The sequence below is a fragment of the Acartia tonsa genome, chromosome 1, assembly GCF_053477335.1.
Source record: "Acartia tonsa isolate MP-2025a chromosome 1, ASM5347733v1, whole genome shotgun sequence".
Lineage (NCBI taxonomy): Eukaryota > Metazoa > Arthropoda > Copepoda > Calanoida > Acartiidae > Acartia > Acartia tonsa.
The window spans coordinates 52,692,120-52,712,430 of NC_137260.1; the positions used below are offsets into that span (position 1 = coordinate 52,692,120).

General features: G+C 29.6%; 3 protein-coding genes across 3 annotated transcripts in view; all 3 read right to left on the reverse strand.

Annotated features, from left to right (window-relative positions):
- Alg7 (Alg7 dolichyl-phosphate N-acetylglucosaminephosphotransferase) overlaps nucleotides 1-20,311 on the reverse strand; it is a 570,179-nt gene that overhangs the window by 370,416 nt on the left and 179,452 nt on the right. The window lies entirely within an intron of this gene.
- LOC145331062 (uncharacterized) overlaps nucleotides 1-20,311 on the reverse strand; it is a 557,608-nt gene that overhangs the window by 357,838 nt on the left and 179,459 nt on the right. The gene's annotated exons all lie outside the window — the stretch shown is intronic.
- The window catches only part of LOC145323800 (uncharacterized), a 62,439-nt gene that overhangs the window by 5,960 nt on the left and 36,168 nt on the right, over nucleotides 1-20,311 (reverse strand). Inside the window, exons 2-4 of the mRNA XM_080166359.1 lie at nucleotides 18,032-18,154; nucleotides 17,682-17,820; nucleotides 2,642-2,745 (exon numbers count right to left, since the gene is read on the reverse strand). Of these exons, the coding sequence (XP_080022485.1) occupies nucleotides 2,642-2,745; nucleotides 17,682-17,820; nucleotides 18,032-18,154 (366 nt within the window). The remainder of the gene's footprint in view (nucleotides 1-2,641; nucleotides 2,746-17,681; nucleotides 17,821-18,031; nucleotides 18,155-20,311) is intronic.

Genomic DNA, 20,311 nt, shown 5'->3' on the forward strand with positions numbered 1-20,311 from the left:
TCAGGTTAAGTTTTGACCATCATATGCCCCAATTTGTATTTGTAAGCCCGCTCCTCCAATGATCCTTCCCCAAAAACATAAAATTAGGTTTAGGATTAAATTAATTATCCATTTACCTACTCACTTCCTCCCTGAATTAGGGGAAATTTTTATGTAATATTCCTATAAGCTGAAAATAGTGCAACTAAATTTAAGTGAAGGTTAAATTTTTATAATAAAAATTCCTTTTGCTAAATTCTTATTGAGCTTTCTCTTTCATTTATTATCAAAATGTACAGTTTAAATTTAATTATGCTTCTGAATTTGTTTTTAAATTTAAAATTAATTCATTTCACTTCTCTATAAAGGGGGTATATGAAATTTTTAGAATAGAGAAATCTCAAAATTAATTTTTTAAAACAATGTTAATTATGTCCTGGTGTAGCGTAGTAATAAAAGTCAATTTAGCAATTGATATAATAAATCACTGAATCCCTGTAGTTTTATAACTCATTTAATTGAAAGCAGTGTAAAATATATAAAAACATGAAAGCTTAAGATATTTTATCTATTGTATCAGGACAAACAAACGAACATCCTTTATATAAATAGAAGCCATCATACTAAAGATAATAATATCTAATAATTGGTATTATTGTACTAATTTCAATTGAAATTAAAAGTGACTAAATAACTTTGCCAATTAGTCGTATGCCATATTCAATACATTGCTTGAATGCCTTATTTGCCTCATTTGGGATAATGCATGTATGCATTGTATACGAGAAAATGTACGAACAAAGACAAATATTCGTAGATTTTTAAGGACTCGAATTAATTAAAAAGGAAAATAAGCAAATGAAAGGTATGATCTAAAGGGATTCAAATACGCAAATTTGCTAATCTAATCATGCCTATTTATTACTCTCATAAATTAAAAAAAACATCTTCCCTTATATAAATTACTAATGTGGTTATTGGGAATGTTTGTAAAACTTGGCGAATATTTTCGAAAATACGTTGAATTACATTTCAAAAAGATAAAATGATTTAAATCTTTGAATATGGTTACCCTTTCCATGTGAAGAATGTGCATATATGGTGTGCGCTGCGCATACCTTTGATGATAATGAATTTTTATAAGCTTTCCCTTTCATTCTAAGAATTTATGTTCAGATAATTATAAAGGGAAAACTTTTAAGTAAAATTTAGAGGGCTATTCAGCTGCCAATCTTTAGATGCAATTGAGCAAATTTGGCAGCTGTAAGATTGGAATTGGTGGATGACTGCGGCACTTCAGCAGTGGCCGTATTAAGGTATTTTTGAGGAAATGTGTGCATTTCATTAAAATAAGGCAGCTTATTAGCAGACTGTAAAGTATGATAGGAATACTACGTCTGCGGTTTAAAAAATAGATTACGACTGGGATATCGACCCCTTGTGGAAATTGATAAAGAGGAAGAAAATAGGAAGGATTGTGTGGCAGGGATAAATTAAAATTGGGTAACCATGAAATTCTTAGAAACTGTGCATGCCAAGTCAAGGCATGATAAATGCAAACATTTTTAACATGCAAAATGTGTTCAATAAGATGTGGAATCCAATCCTTTTTCACTAAGGTTATTTATTACTTAGCATAGACTATGTAGTAACAAGATTAGTTTTGATAAAAGCCTTTTAGAATAAAGTAAAAATTCTTTCTTTCGTGTACAGACATACAAACTACATAAAATTTCTAGAAATTAATTTTCTGACACATACAATCTTCAAACTCAGAGAAAGCTTAAAAATTGGTATAAAAGGTAAAAATCATGCGCCTTCCAGAAAAACAAGGCCAATTATGGTATGATTTTGGCAACTATGTAACACTATCCTTGTTGACTTTTCTTTTCTATCGTCATCAATATTCAGGATAAAAAAGGATATTTGATCATATAAAATATGCCAAGGAAGCGGGGATAAGACAATGAAAGATAAGTCGTAAACTCTTCAAACTTGGAAGATTGGGAAAAGATTCATTAATATTGATACAGTATTTCTTTATCCGAAAGAAATCTAATTTATAATGTAAATTATAATGTAAATAAGCAGGTTAAAACAATTAAGATAAATTTACCCCCCCCCCCTTCCAAATAGATTTGTTAAGGGTGAAATGCCTTTAAAAATATGTAGGAGAAACAAAGATTGTACATTAAAATATCTAATATTATCCTATCCCATCCTGAGAATGTAGAGCAAATATATACAGAATACAGAAATAGAATTAATTCTTTTTGAGAACATCATTATCTCAAAGGAAGTGAATTTTAAATAGAATAAAAAATAAAAAATATGTTTTGAATTTCCATACAAATTTTATTTTTGTACATCTTTGTTGGATGAGATTTTACGATAAAGGTTTTACAATCTAAATTTTATAACCTGTAAGAAATACTTATGAAAGACCTTTAGTTATAAAAAAGATTTTGAACCATACTTTTATTCAATATAATCTAACCTAACATGTACTAATACAAGAAGAAAAAAAAAAGGAAAAACTAATTAACCCTTTATTATTTTCTATTTCTAGTAACAGGGTACTTTATGTAAAAACACTGAAAAACGTTATCATTCACAAAACAAGGCCTTTCTTTTGTGTAACTAACTGTGAAGTTTTGTTTACCTGGATGTATTCTGTTGTGACTCCTCCTCCTCAAAGGTTGAATCTTGAAAGTCTATGACCCGCGGTGAACTTGTCATTGGGCTGTTACGGTCAACATATTTCACCTGAAAAATTATTAGCATTTCAATCAATTTGATTTGAAGGAATGTTTTTTCCATTTGCTTATTACATATTTTTTCTAACTGCAAAGCTTCTCGAAAAGTTTCTGTTTCGGAGTGTCTTTAATGTAATTATGAGTACCGAGTCATTTTAGACTTTGTCTGTGTAATAATCCCCCCCCCCTCTTCCCAACATTTTATTTAAAAAATTTTAATCTACTTTTTTATATTTAATTTTTTTTAAATATTTGGTTTATATTTTGTTCGTTTATTTGATAGATAATCTTTTGTTCGATAAGTCAATTATCTTTCAAAGGGCGGGTCCATTATCAAATGAAATAAATGCTATAATTCTCGTTATACACCAAAAATACAATCTTTAATGGACTCTCCGACAAAAAAGAGTCTCATTTCTACGCCTTTTAATGTGACTCCTACTCTCCTTTAATTATTTAGGACGCTACAGCCGCTAATTTTTTACGCGGTTTGACTGCGAATTATTGAAAAAATTGAAACTACCGGTTCAGCTTAGACTATATTTTTATTTTATAAGCCTTAATTTTCGATTGCATTAACAACAAAAAATTAATGGAATTTTTAAAATGCTGATTAAGGACCCACGGCTGCCGTACCCTGCAATTGTGAGTATTAATGGTAGATATTTTAGCATATTCATGCTAGTTTAAATTATATCACGTCCATGAATACCATACATTCGTTGGAATTACTTTTTAAAATGGAGGTAACTTAGGACAATTTTTTGCTTTTAGTCTCTTTTATAATATGGTAAATTGTTGATGAAAAGATATACCATATTTTTTTTTTGCAGCTTAGACTATTATAATTCTACGTCTATGTCCGTAAGATATTGTAATAATAAAAGGTTATTTTCTCTGATGCCATTAGAGATCTATGTATTAAACTACTAGCAAGTATTCTGAATTTGATTTAGTATCTTCTAAATAGCTCATTTTGACCTTCTATTCTCATGTCTCTCTAATTATGCATGATGTCATCATATCATATCATCATCCTTGTAAATTTTTTAAGTAACTTGTAGAAGAAGAGAACAACCAAGAAAATAAAGTTTATTATGTTATAACAAGGATTAAAGTTGCAAAAAACAAATTTGCAAAAAAATCCGCGATCATTGCAACACAAAGCGCTGAAACAGTACAAACAGGAAACGGAAGAATTAACATTTTAACGCAATTCAAGATTTTAAGAATTGTAGAATAAAATTATCTACAGGCAAGCAGTAAAGTCAACGTTTTTAAGTCAGACTTTTGGTACTTTTGTGCATCCTGATCATGATAATGTTTCAAAATACAGACTTCCTTAAATATTATCCTAATAGGAGCATTGCCATAAATATTTAACTTTGAACTAGTCATGTCTAGGTGCAATATCATTATTTTGGCATGTCTATAATCATTAAAGCTGCAACCTTTCAACATTTATAATAATTATTAGACTATTTCAAATATTAAATTATTGATTTGAGAGGGTTGAAAAGTCTTTTTTGAAAAAGATCACGAAGTAGCTAATCACAGAACGAAAGAAAAACATACATAGATATATAGTAGGAATCTACACAAAAAAAACTTGAGTCTATCTTAAATAGTAGCCGAGTAAATCATATTTTTGAAAAAAAATCTACCGACGAAGTTTCAAGTTTCTCGTTGATTTATGATTTCGACTACTTATACGTTAGTGCATTTATTTAAACACTTTCAAGAATCTCCCCGTTTAAACTTATAACTATAAGCATTGTTGTTTTAATATAAAATTGTCATGGTCTATATCAAGTATTTAGTCATATCTAACATTTTCTTTACAATTACTAATTTATTAGTATTGAATTTACTAATGTCGACTATAAGGCGTAATTCATGTTGTTATGATGTCAGTAACAGCTAAAACGTTTAACAGGGTATTCTCAGTGCATATTTCATTGCCTAGCAAATAAAATAAATGGGTTTGTGTATTAATTATGGAAATTTTAATGAAGCCTCGCATGAAATTATTAACTAACCAAGCACCTTACTAGCTATATCTTCCTCTCACAAATGTTATTTAGATTTAAACAACATATGATACAAATTTAAAGAAAGCCTCGCCTTGATCCTAGATATGTTAAGAAAGAAATCGAATCGTTCAGTTAAGTTTTTTTGTATCGATTAGCAGCCGTAACCAATATTCTAGCCGAAAGAAACACAATCGCAGCTTAATTTTGAATGCTCAATCAAGCCAAGTCGTTTAAAATCAAGACGTTTTTTTAGAAAGGCTTAAATAACCAATTAAACGTTCCACGCCCTTTTATGCTAGGGGCGAAATTTTTAAAATATTAACATGAACTAAGAAGGGCTGGGCTAATAAGTGGTGTTGTTTTATGGTTCCTTAATCGTCTTTTGTGAGGTTATAATTAGAACCAAACTAATTCCTCTGCTCTGTAACACTTAGTGTCAAAATCATGACCTTTTGTGCATCTTATAATGACTTAAACACTCACAAAATCATATATTTTAAACACTCAATTCTACAATTTTAACACAAAGAAGGTAGAATTGAACAATATTAGTCTCACGCAAAGATATGCCTTATGAAATATAACAAAGTAACGGTTCATATGTTTATGAGTACAAATACCATAGAAAAATAAGCTGTAAAACGGCTAAGACTGACAAACAATTAAATCGTCTTCTTCAACAAAGAGAGTTATTCGAACACTGATAATACCAATGTAAATAAATTTTTCATCATTGGGAATTAATGATAATATTTTTAAATTAGTGAAAAATGTAACATTGATATGCCTTTTTTTAAATGCATGAAAACCCTAATTTTGAGCTGCACACAAAAAGAAATAATACTAAGAAATATTAAATTAACTAATTTAATTTTGCCCTAGGACTAATTAGCATAACTTTTATGCAATTCTGGTACAAAAGCAAAAAGTCAAGCTGAGACGAATTTAGAAAAATGGGTGATTTCCCTCAATGTGCCTCTTAAGCAATGAAACCATCCTTTTTTTAACAAAGGGAGGGGAGAGGGAGTATTTTTCAATTACCTTTCCCTACGTTGTAACACATAAATTGTTTTTAATATTTTTTAAAGGGGTTGGAGGTTTCAGTTCACTTTCAGGGAAACCTCCGAAAAATGAGATGTAAAAGTTTTGATACCTATGATAATTTGTAATCGTTAAGCCTTTCCTATTTTGGAGTTGGAGAATTAAGTTGAATACATTACTAATAGAGCTATCTATCTTAATTTATTCTATTTATGATATAATATAATCAATTTCATTTTGGTAGATTTCTTTGGTTGGTTTTGAATTAAATAAAAGATTTTTAAAAATTGTCATTTTTCTTAAAACTAATGATATTAAGTATTAATTTAAAAACAGTTATTTGTATTCAAAAGTTACTTGGGCATACAGACTGACAGAACCTAATTATAGAATATCGGTGATTCCATCAAATTTAAGTAGTTTGTGTATCCTAGGTAAACTTTATATAGTGAATAAATATATTTCGTAAAGAAATCATGTGCTGAATCGACAAATTCCTGCCAAAATATAAATTTATCAGCTATATCCAAATATACACAGGCATGACTCATATTATTTAGGTTCTTTTTACTTACTGCATAGCAAGGCAGGCACTGATTGTTGTTGTCAATTTAGGTCATTTTTCAATATCATATTTAGCTATATTATTATTTTAGTGCAATTTTATTTACATTTTTTAACATGGACGATATCTATAATCAGTAGCAAATTCCTTTGATTTTATTCTTTTTATCCACCCAAAAAAACACTTTTTTCATTCTTTCTGATCTTTAAATGCTTCACTACTTATGGATGTTATCATCCTTGTTAGTGTGCTATCAAGGGTATTATTTAAATTATGAGTAGCTCCGCTGGCAAATATATGTCTATGTTAATGCATTCTAGAATGTTAAAATATATATTATGTGATAAAGGAAAGCCATCTACGCCTTAAAACTCCACGTAGAAAAAGCAACATCGATTATATGTGTCGAGGAAACGATTTATTAAAACTAAAGCCATTCATAGTGCACTTTATAAAATAGAAAACATTTTAAAAATACGCATTAAAAAAACAAGAAAAAGTAGGTTCATACGCAGCGCAGAAATGTCAGTCAGTAAAATAAATATAATATACATGGTTATTATGACAGGGGAAACATTATCGTCAATTTATGTTGCTAACATGGACATTACTTATTGGTCAGTTTGTTCATCCAGTAGTAAGAGGAGGGGATAGGTTACAGGTTTGGGTTAGGTTTGTCATTATTTTAGCCAGCTACAAGTTTCACTTTATTAGAGTACATGATAATTCATTGGTGTAAGATCCAAGTAATACTAAATCCATTGACAGTTAATAATATTTGAAAAGTATTATTATGAAAGAAAGCAATGCATTTTCAAATTTTAAGAAATGAAATGAATAATTAAAAATATTTTAAATAAATATTAATCAAAACTGATCCAAATATTCATTTCTTTTTATTGAGGACTGTATTATTAAGATATAAAATTGAATTTTCAGATTTGAATGATAGTAGGATGATTGTTTTAATATGCTTATCACGTATAATCCATAATAGTTGGGCAGCAGAACAATTGTTATCTTTGAATTAATAACCAAGAATAATTGTGTCCATTATAGTTTCTAATATTAAAAAGCGAAATTTGTCAAAATGCGATTTTATGAGGGGACATTGTGCTGTTTATTGCACTAGTACCCATAGTTATATAATAGTCTTTTCTTATTCGTTGGCTTTACAAATTTGGGGACTGTCATTGAATTTTGATTCATTAGTTAAGTGTCCAAACGTTCCAACCACTAATTGTAGTTTATGGAAGGGGTAATTTTGTGTGTCATCATTATAAGGTTTTAAAAGTAAGATATATTTACCTTTGTTTTTTGGGTGGGGTTAATCAAAGTATGTCTCTGAGTGGAAAATTTATCAATAAATATAAGAAATTGGTTGTTAACTGCCTAACTGCATAATCTGCAGGGGTGTAATCTTTTTATGTTGAACTATAAAAATGCAGCAATTGATCAGTCTGGGTTGCCTCCCAATAATCAATAAAGCAACCCACAACCTGCAATGGAGAGTGTTATTCAGCTATTTGAATATAGTTTGTGTGCTTAAATCCCTCTTTCGTAAATGAAATATCTTATCATTAAGTAAAATTAACAGAACTAATAAGCTAACAATATCTTTGGTGAAAAAAATAAATCCAGGGACTTCCAAGCTTTTTATTTTAAGGGGGTAAAATGAGGGTTCCAAAGGTTTAAGTTGGGTAATCTAATGTATTATTTTTTATTTTAAGGGGAGAAAATTGAGGGGTATCAAAGCTTGAGGGGGGATAACACCCCATCACTCCTTGGATGTCTATGAATAAATCTTAGTAAATTTACTTTAGTTATAATAAATACATTATCAAAGGGGTAGTTCCACGAAATGCATTTAAACTTAATTTTGTGAACCGCATATTTTTTTCTGATTGATTGGTTAAACTACATCTATAAGGCATATATTTAAAAGAATTCCTATTTTCTACCACGTAGTTTTTAAAATATGAAGACTTGAAAACGTCTTTTTATATTGCATATATCACAAAAAGACGATTTTCAAGTCTTGATATTTTAAAAACTTTGTGGCAGAAAATTGAAATTCTTTCAAATATATGCCATATAAATGTAGTTTAACCCAATAACTAGGAAAAAATAAGCGGTTCACTAAATTAAGTTCAAATGAATTTCGTGCAACTATCCATTTGACAGTAAAGTTAAATAGATACAATCTAAAATAGTTGAATAACTCATCCTAGAATAATCTTGGAAATTAGAGATACTTTTATTAACGGTAAGACAGACGAATATAAAACATTATCCCACCTTAAATTGTATAAATTTAATTAATAAGAATACTCATCCCTGCTAATACGAAAATTAAATTCCATATAAGGCAAAGATCTTAATCTGGAGCTAACTGATTCTTCTCCGTAAAATTGAGATAAATTTAATCAATTTGAAGGGAATTGGCCCTTATCCCAAGACAGATATTATGGCAACACTGCAATACTGGATATATTATTACTTGGATATAACAACACCAAATTTTCATGTTCCCTAATAAGGGCTAAATTAACGATTCCCCACTTCCATCCCCTCACCTCCTACTGGATAAACGAACTGACAAATAATCCATCATAGCAATCTAAATTGACGACATTTTTTCCCTGACACAATATCCACGTACTTTCTACATCCATTATTACTGCTATCTTTTAGAAAAGAATGAACATATAAATTTGAAATCCATTTACGCTGGTAAATAATATTAATATAAATATTTAAAACATTCATTTAATAAACCATTTTTACCTTCAAAGTAGTAAGAAATAAGTTATAATCAGCAGAAGCTGGAAATTTTTGGGTTGTGGTTCAAATGCCTTTTTGTCAAAGGAATTATCATGCACATGAATATTAATTAAGAACCTTAAAGTTAAATCAAATAAAATACTTTACACCTTTTTGAAGGTCAAACAGCACACACACATCAAAAATGATTGGTGTCTAATTCCATTTTTAGTAGCATAGTAGCTGATTCTGAACAACAAGAGACACGTTGAAAGTGAATTTAGTTTTGAGGCGTGAGACTTCCATATATAGACAGATAAGCCACAGCTAAGACAGACAGACACTAATTATCACATAGTGACCTAATCCAAATCAACATAAGAATACAAGTTTAACAACAAGTATATGCAAGTTTATAATAGTAATTATGATTACACTATTATGTTGGGTATTAATGTAATAATAATTTGATAATATGTCAATCAAGGCCACTTGTATTAAAGACAATATAGATTAATTAAACCATTAAAATTTGATTATGATACAATTCTTCAAATTTTAACAAATTACCTGTTATATTTTATTTCAAACTATGAAAGGCCTGTAAAATTTATAGATCTAGTTTTTTATTGTCTGAACAATGAAAAGACCCAAAACATTATAATCCACTAATTTTTTTTATCTATGTTTCAAATAAGAGTTTGTAAATTTAGACTTCTAAACCCCAAAAGGGCGACATAATCTGTTAATCCTACCCTACAGCAATCAATCTCCTTTTTATTTCTGTCATACACTAGAGAAAAAAATCATTTGTTGTGCCCAATATTGATTTGATTAGCCTGCGGCAGTTCTATGCAACATTGCAGCTCGGCAGCCGCTAATCTTAGCAGCAGCTAAACTATAAAATTACACATTAATAACTTTACAAAATTACAGAAAATATAGATAAAAAAGCCGTTAAGGATTATATATTTTTTATTTTCCAGCCGCCAGACTGCAGAAACATTGCCGTGAGGTTGCGGCTGCTGAGCCCTGCTCTGCAATTAGATAATGAAATCTATTTTCTTTCTATAAAAAGTCAACCCCTTTTTTCTTTGAAATTACAGATTCTTTCAGAAGAATGATTCAATACATTCCAATCTTTTTTTCTTTATGCAAGACAAGGATGATTAATTATGTAAGACAATTTATATTATATTTAATGAATAAACTATAATTATTTTACTCGATTTTGATTATTCACAATGAAATAAAAATCAGTAAAATAAGAATAATGGGGTATAGTCCCTTTCGTGACAACGCCTCTTAAGAGGCGTTTCGTCGTATTTTCACTGTAGGTTTTGATAGGTTTCTTTAGGTTATGTTAGGTTAGTTAGTTGCCCCGCAGAGTTAGAGCCCCCCGCAGGGGCTAGAAATTGAAGAAAATCTACTCTGAAAATACGACTAAGAGGCGTTGTCACCAAAGGGACTATACCCAAATTATATAAATAGGGAAGAGAGGTCCAAAAGCCTTTCAGGGTAGCTTCGCTAATAAAAATGTACTATTTGTTGTGTCTCTATGGGCAAATTGATTTTGTTTGCAACAATCTTCAATCTTAAATTGACATTATTGCAAAATAATAGTTTAGTAGCTTTAAAAGTTATTTATAAACACATATTTTTTCTTAACTACAGTATGTCCGTACGTCTATTGAAACGTTAATGGAATTTAAGAAAATATAATTTGCTTATGTATTTGAGTTTTAAAATGGTTTTTCCTATGACAATAAGACATCACGTTAGAAATAAAAGGTAATTAATTAAATCAAAACATGTTCAACTTTTAAGTACTTTGATAAACAATTAAAGGTATTCTGTTTTGTCCCTTTTTCTGATATGTTTAGTTTTGCTATTAAGAATTATGTCACCCTTGATTTTTTTTACATTTTTCTAATGAATGATAATAAATTGCAACTATATTTTTTGGAGAGAGAGAAAGTGATGATATAATGTTATCATCTTCTTATCACTAAAATGCAACCCATAAAACTTGGATTAATATATGGGGTGCCATACGCTTTATCTATATATTTCTTAATTATATAAATATCTTTTTAGTTGAGGAGCTAATCTATAACTTAGAGTTAGTCTTTGGTCACATCCGTCTGATTGTTTGTGATTCAAATTCATAACATTCATTTAACCATTTAAGCACTTTTTAGAAAAAGTATTTTTTAATAAAAATGTCTTTACCCGTCCCCCCATTCTACATTCAAATATTCCGCGAAAATAATCAAATGACTAGTGTGCAAGAAACTCCCCTAAAGAGCACAATCTACTAAGATATTTAGAAAACAAAAATAAACTTTTTTTCCATTCATTTAAAAAGAAAACTTTGTTATGAAATCAAAAAGGAATCTTAAAATGTGGCCACCTAGTCTCGAAATTGCAAAGCAAATACAATTGCAAGATAGAAAGAGCAATAAAAAATATAATTGTGTAACTTGTAATGAAAGAAAAGTACATGACAACAAGTATGTTACGTATTTATACACTACTGCCCATAGTTCTTTCAGAGTGTAGCTACTCTAGGTTTTGTATTTATTAACAACAGGTTTGTAATAAAACACTACTGTCTATAGTTTTATTTTTGCAAAGCTATTTTATAAGTTATAGTGTTTGTCTATCTTACCTAAACCTCTACTATTTCATGTCTACGTAGTACGATTACATGTAGCTCTAAACTAAGTATTTTTATACTGAAAAGCTTCGCTATTGTTGAACTTAATCCTCACTGTTATCTCTTTAACAACAGGCAGAAACTTCTTGTTCAAAGTTTGAAAAAAATAAAAATTTCTTTGTCTAGCTTTTTTCAACTAATATGAATGCAAAAAATTCTTAGGTAAAAATCTTAATTTTATTTGGAAAAAGGAAGAAATATACAATTTAAAGTCTATTTTAAATTTCTTTGCTCCAATTTAAAGTTTTCAAAAGCAGAAGAAAACTTTCAAAAGGGGAAATATTTCAATTTATTATTAAACTTTTTTAGGAAAAATAACACCAATTACCTGATGTAATTATGGACTAAGGGATAGGTGAATAGGATGTAAAATTATCTTTTTCTCTGATTTTAAAACAATATATTGATGTTTGCTTTCCTCCTATAGACAATAAAAGTATAGATGTATAATCCAGTTACATAAAGTTATTCAACACCTGTTTCCTCTATTCTTTTACTAAAATCTATGGACGGCTAAGTATTAATAATAGATCGTTCCTCTAAAGAAATTAATAAAAAAATAATTATCATCCATTGGCCTATCCCCTTCTTATTCCTTTGAAAAATGCATTAGACCTTATCTTTTCCTATATCGATTTTCGTTTACATAAGTGCAGCAACTCTAACTTAAAATGTATAACCTATAAAAAATCAATGTTCACTTGTAAACTTTTATTGAAAAACGCCTACCTACCCTTTACATTTAGAATACAATTAATTTTATTTGACAAACAGAAAAGACGTGCACAATAGCTTTGCTATTACTAAAAGGTCATTATTGTAATGTTGATTGGATAAAAACTTTCCTTTTTTACTTTCATATTTAAATACAATTCAGGGGTTAGGGGGATAGACAATGTCATATTAATTGATATAAAATCTTTTCTAGTATCGCTTCAAAATCGATTAACATCCGGTCAATTATAAACGGTTCTCAGCCATACTGGAAATTATGTCTAGCATCGTATTATAGCCATCTTTCTACGAATATAAAAATGTACAACCATATGATTAAAACCAGTTTTTTAGCCCGTGTCTTTGGCATCTTGGGGCTAAAAAAACTGGTTTTAATCTTATATTTTTTATATCCGTGAAAAGGTGTTTATAATATTTTACCCCGTATAATAATAAGCAAAAATTTGAATCATTATCCATTGTCGTATCCCTCAATCCCTGCTTCTGACAAAAACTAAACTTATGTTAAATATGACAAATATCCTAGTTGTAGGAGTTAAGTTTTTATAAATATTGATCATGATTAACCTTTTTGTTAATAATTATGTAAAAAGTTTGATGTATTAATTATGTTAATCCTTTTATATCCTCTCCAAATTTAGTTTTCATTTGAATATTTATGTAAATTTATCAAGATAAATAAATATTAATTATTCTTCATTATCTAATACTTTTACAAGATAGTATAGTTAGTTTTACTATAATAAAGATTAAAGATAATTCCAAGGCCCAAACGGAAGCACACAAAAGTTGCTATAATAAAAAGGTTGACCCGTATAATAAATATACCTACTTAATAAAGGTGTTTAATTGGGGAGAAAATAAATATCTTCTAGTTTAGACATAAGAAAATAGGTCAAAAACTTTAAACTTGAAAATAAGAAGATAAATAGCCATCACAACTTTAAATTAATCCAATTTTGTTCTGACTTTTGATCTGGGATAGGAATGGGGCAATAAGCGATAAATTAATGTACCACCAAAATACAGAAAAATATGTCCCTTTATCTAAATTAAGGTTATTGGGGGGGAAGTTTTTCTATTTTTCTGTATAGACCACCACCAAAGTGTTTAAGCAAACTAGTGACAGAACATGTTTAGAAACTTTAAGAATCTGTATAATTTACAGTCCAATATCCCTTTCCTCCATGATCTTGATTTGTTGAATTAAAGAGATTACCCGAGTAAAAAAAGGAATGACTTTGTACATTTTTTTCTCTGTATGTCTGATTTAAATTATCAGGGTGTAGGTAAATGCCTATAATGCAGAACTAATTTTGATTTCATTTTTCTTTCAAAGATTGTTGTATTAAAGGGAATACCCAAGAAGATAACATGCCAACAACCAATAAAATAAATATAAAATAAGTAAAAAAGATTACGTTTCTAATGACTGCTACTAATAACATTATAAAAACCTGCATTTCCTAAATGTGAAAAATCCGAAACAATTAACCATTTTAATTCCTACCTAATCAGAGGTAGGCCTAACTATTTCAAGGATCAGGATTAATATTCAGTAATTTATTCAGTATTGTTTTGAGTACTTTAGATTTCTTATCATGTATAATTAAAAATATATTTTTTTTAATCGAGCCTAAAGGGTTTTGGTATTTGAAGAATGTAAAAAAAACGATGTTGAAAATGATAAACACAAAAACTTAAGATTATCAAAATAGATTGAAATTGCTGAATATTGGACCGTGCCCCTGCAGAATTGAAAAGTCATTGACAATTTAAATGCTGTCTTATCTGTAGCTGAAGGATTTAGGTTGGTAAGAATTAATTGCTGGACAACTAGACATACTGCATCCTCATGCAGAGTTTTTTATCTGTAGCGGGGCTATCCTACAAGCATAACCTATCCGTCATAAGGCACATTGACAATTCTAATGCCGTCTTATATGTAGCTGAAAGATTTAGGTTGGTAAGAATTAATTGCTGGACAACTAGACATACTCCATCCTCATGTAGGATTTTTATTTTAGCGGGGCTATCCTGCAAGTATAACCTGTCCGTGATAAGTCATATTGACAATTTTAATGCCCTCTTATCTGTAGCTGAAGGATTTGGGTTGGTAAGAATTAATTGCTGGACAACTAGACATACTCATGCAGAGTTTTTTATTTGTAGCGGGGCTATTCTACAAGCATAACTTGTCCGTCATGGGGGTATATTGACAATTTTGAATGTCATGTTATCTGTAGCTGAAGGTTGGTAGGAATTAATTGCTGAACAACTAGACATACTGCATCCCCATGCAGAGTTCTTTATTTGTAGCGGGGCTATCCTACATGCATAACTTGTCTGTCATGTACCCCATATTGATAATTTTTAATGTCATCTTATCTGTAGCTGAAGGATTTAGGTTGGTAAGAAATGAAGTTTTTTTATTTACAGCGGAGCTTTCCTACAAGCATAACCTATCCGTCATTGGGTCATATTGACAATCTAAATGCCGTCCTAATTACTTGACAACTACATCTTTATGTACAGTTTTATATTGCAGCGAAGCTTCTATATAATTATTAATGTTGCAATACATTACTTAGATTAAGATAAAGAAGAAAAGCTAAACATTGTAGAAATATAAATTTAACTAAAATAGAAATCAAAATACGATTCTTAATAGAGAAAGTTAGAACCTTTAGAATGAGTGAAAATTGCTTAGTTTTAAACATTTTTGTAATAATTATGGACTCTTTCATCCTTGTTCATTGTTTATACAAATAAAAGTTATCTGCATTGTGAGCTTTATCACAGCAAGGATATCTATTAATCAGAAGAAAAATGTAAATTTATTTTCCCCCTGATCTCTATCATAGTGTTTTTCTATTGTAATTTGTGTACAAATTTCTTTTTAATTTCTATGGACCTCTCCCTGAATCCATGACATGAACAATATCTAATCCCTAAAGGTCTGGCGGCTTCCTAATTATTTTCTTCCGAGATTTATTTCTGATATAGTAAAGCAATTTGGAGAAATTTATTAGACAAGAAATAGTTGATATTTCATCCAAAAAAAGGAAGTAAAATAAATTAAAAATGATTCAGCAGCCGCAAAAGCATCCATTAAACTGCTTTATGGATTGAAAAACGTACATTTGGCAGCAATTGATCTTCCTCAAACCCATTTATCAATAAGATACAGATTTTGAAAGATTTAATTTAAAATCTGTAGAAAATTTATCAACATCGCAAAGTATTTGAAAAAGTACATATATATAAAATGTATAAATTTTATACAAAATGTTAAGCAAAGTCTAGTCTATGATATTTAGACTTAACATTTAAACATGCAACTTTTTCAAACTTTATATTTGCTAAATATAAAACTACAACAAGGACAGTCATGTCCATAATACATAAATAGTGCAGCAGTCTTTGGTGAAATATATTGGCAAGTATAGTCAATAAATCCTAGAATATGACTTTTGAACAAAAAATTATTTAAACAAATTACAAGTTTAAGTTTTTAAAACCCTTTAATAGACAAGAATGTTAGGGTTATTTTCACTGACAGACGTACAGACCGACCCTTATTATATGGTAGCTGCGCTACTCAAAAAGGTGAATGAGTCATAAAATTAAGTAGATGATATGTCAAAATAAAACATATATTATGCTTGCTAAACTAAATACATATGCGAGGCAAATATTAAAGTTTAAATGTTATATAATTATACCCTTTGTAGCAGTGTTTCGGAGCCGGAGCCGGGAGCGGCAACATTTTTGGTGGAGCCGGAGCCGGATCCGGAGCCGTATTTTTCGTTAAAAACGGCTCCGGATTAGCTAAAAATTATTTTTTAAAGTAATATTATAATAAGGCAACGGTCTATTTCCATATAATAAACTAACAAAACTATTGTTACTTAACAAATAGACACACATCCTTCTACTTTTATATAGCTTTAATCAAATAAAAGCAAAATATTTTATATTATTTATTTTATTTTATCAAATTCAATAATGAAAAAAATTGATATATTAATTTTAAGGTAGGAGCCGGATCCGGAGCCGTATTTCCAAATACGGCTCTGCGGAGCCGGAGCCGCATCAAAATTATACGGCTCCGACACCCTGCTTTGTAGATTCCATCCCTATAAAGTTGGCAGGAGAGGACATAGTGCCAAAAAGCCGATAATAATCTCAAATTTTTAATTTATAATCTGCTTAAAGCATTATGGGGATAAATTACAGAGAAATGGGGAAAAAGAGCTTTTATTACACTAGTCCCCAAAGTTTCAAAATAACGTTTTCTTATTCGTTGGCTTAACAACTTTTGGGACTTTCGATTGGTTGGTTATTTAAGTAGAGTGTTCAAACGTTTCAACCCTAAATTTAAATCTACAGAAGGGGTAATTTTGTGCATCATCATATGGGATGTACATAGATTTATCGGCCATTGTCTTATCCCTTTAGATACCTGATGGAATATCAACATTTTTTTATATTAAAATGACGAAACTTTAACACGTTCACCTATATGATATATCGGCTATTAAAGGGAATAAATGAGCATTGAAACAATCTTTTAAATTTCCTATTTGAAAAATCTAATATTTAAATTTAGAAGAAAAAATGTTTCAATTTTAGCTTAAAATGTCATTTGACGGCGTCATTAAAAGGAAAACTTTGAATGTAAAATATGTTTTAAAACAAAGTAGGCATTCTTTACTATTCTGTTTAACAACACAAATAAAATGAAGGAACAGACAGAAAATATACCTAGCTTAAATTTCACTAAAAGATTTTTGTCATTTATGAGTTGAATTAAACTTTGTTTAAAATATGTAGAAGCTGTAAAAACTGCCATAATTCTCTTAAATCTTTTGATTTTATCTATACACTTCAGAGAATCATTCTTAAACTAAAATTTTTAAGATAAGCCTTATATTGGTGCAAAATTACTACTTAAGATCTTCTGAATTTCTTAAATAAATGAGTTTTCAGATTTGAATAGGGTTCTTAATTATAGTGTATTTTTAAAGAAACTCAAGAATACGATTAAGTTTGTTTTGTATGTATCATCATTAAATCTCTTATCTTACCTTATAAGGTTCTCTGCCCGGAGGTACCGGAGACCTGTCCCTTCTCCGTCTGATTCTCTCCTCCAGAGGACAGTATGTGACCAGCAGGCTTCCGTCAGTATCCTCACTGGCTACCTCGTTTCGTGTGTTAAATGTAACCCTATAACAGGTAGTTCAATAACCAAATAGTAAAAAATATTTCATACAAAATTAATAGTTGAGTTGTTTGGATAGATAATTTACCAATATAGGCAAAAATCCAATATTCTAAAGTAGCTGATTCTGTGAGTTAGATGGAATGATAGCTGCACAGTTTATTAGATTCTTGACAGGTTTCAAGTCATTGCATTGTAAGGAAAAAAATGAATTACCTGTGTATTGAACTGCGTGCAGGTGTATCTGTCCTGTCCAGGCCTCCAGAAACAGAAACAGGATCCTTGACAATTCCTCCCCTGCCCTCACCATCCCCTGACAGTCGTGTAGTCAGCTCCAAACTGAAACAGAAAAATACAACTTAATAGTTGCTACGCTGACCTTCATAATTATTTAAAAATTAAGGAACAATTACGGTTTTGTCTCATCACCACACAAGGGGACTTTATATTCAACAACAAAAAGTTTTAGATCAGTTATATCATGCTCAAAAATTTCATGAATATGAAAACTTATATGAAATTATATCATTATGTCAGATATAAAATGAATTAATACACATTTAATATTCTGCTTTAAGTACCCACAGATTAGTTCATTTTGGAGTACCGTAACTGGACCATATATTACTTCTAATATGGTCAAGTTTCCATACTTGAACATTGATAACTCCGTGAATACAAATATATGAATGAAATAAAAGTTTGAAATACCAAGAAATGTGACAATAAAAATGTATATATAGTCTCTCATATCATAAAACTTTTATGGATTCTAAGCCTAATAAAATGTATATTAAACGTCATTTGACATGTACCTATCTATCTATTAAATTCTTTATATAGAAATGTCACGGTTAATCAAGATTATTTTATTGCGATCAAATTTGTATTTTATAATGGTTGAACTTCGTTAATTTTCAGTTACATAAACTAAAATATGTGTCTCTTAAAATCAGTAGAAATACAAAGCTATTCTTAAATTGACTTTGTCTCTTTAATCCAGAAAGGAAGTCCCCAAAGTTTTTATTAACCTTTTCTTAATCGTTGACCTAACAACTATGGGGACTTTTGATAAATTTTTATTGGTTGAATCATTAAGTTGAGTGTCCAAACGTTTCAACCAATATTTGTGATCAGAAGAGGGAATTTTCTGTAATATGATTGGGGATCTACATCAAATTATGGGCCTTGTCTTATCTGTTTAGGTCCCTGTTTTTACTTAGTATTTCAAATAAACAGATTTTTCATTAACAAGCAATAATGATTTTTGATAAACATAATCATCCTTGTTTATAATTACAACTACTGCCTAGTGAATGGTTACTAATGTACTGAATGATATCCAAACTCTATCATCCAAGTTCCTTTAATAACAGGATATAATATGAACCTTATCCAAATTTACATTATAGGAGCCCTATCATAACATATTTTTCTTGATTATTACTTAAACTTACAAGTATAACACCAGATTAAATGTACTCTAATAAATTGAAACTTGTAGCGGGCGGACATAACTGTCTTCCTATTCCCCTATTCTATCCCATCCCCTCCCTTCCTACTAGATGAACCAACCGACCGAAAAATTACATGGGTAATAGCAGAAAGCAATTAGCTAGCAGACGAAAAAGGTCCCCAGCACAGGATCCAGGTAGTTATCAAGATTATATATCTAGACTTATATATTTATTGTTATTAGAGTAGCTGTGCTATTTAAAATGTACTTAAAGTTTGTTTATTATGGTCCCATATGACTCTGTGTGTGTGTGTGTGTGTGTGTGTGTGTATGTATGTGTGTGTGAGCATGCTTTATATATATTGGTTTAGCTAATGTGATGAAGAAATTGTTTGCACAATAACCCTCCTCTTAACTTGTGTACGTAGTTCGGTCATATGTGCAATTCAACGAAATATTTTTTTTTAACAACGACTAAGTATATTAAATTATTAAATCTTAGCTAATTCTACAATTAAAAGTCTAAATGAAGAAATAAGTTCCACATAAATGTCCATTTTGCTTTTACCAATTATAAGCATTTTAGATTTTGTACTTGATCAAATTATATCCCCCGTCCCTATCCTTTTGGAGGGTTTGGTTGGATGGTTGATACCCCTCAGAAAAATAGCATAAAATCTGTTTAAACCAATAAAAGATTGCTGAAATTAGAGAATATTATCTTAAAAATTTAAAGAAATCTTATGTCTCATACCTATTCATACAGCTCTTGAAGTAAATAATAAATAAAAATTACAACTAATATATAGTAATATGTAGGTATTAATTAAATGAATAAAAGCATCATAATATCATCTATTTAATTGATACATTTAGATAACATCTTTTTTTAATTAATTACATTTAATTATATAAATGTTTTAAAGGTATACTCATAAATATTTGTAGACATAAATAAATAAGAAATCCACACACACCCACACCACACACACACACACACACACACATACACACACATAAATCACAATTTACGTTGTTTT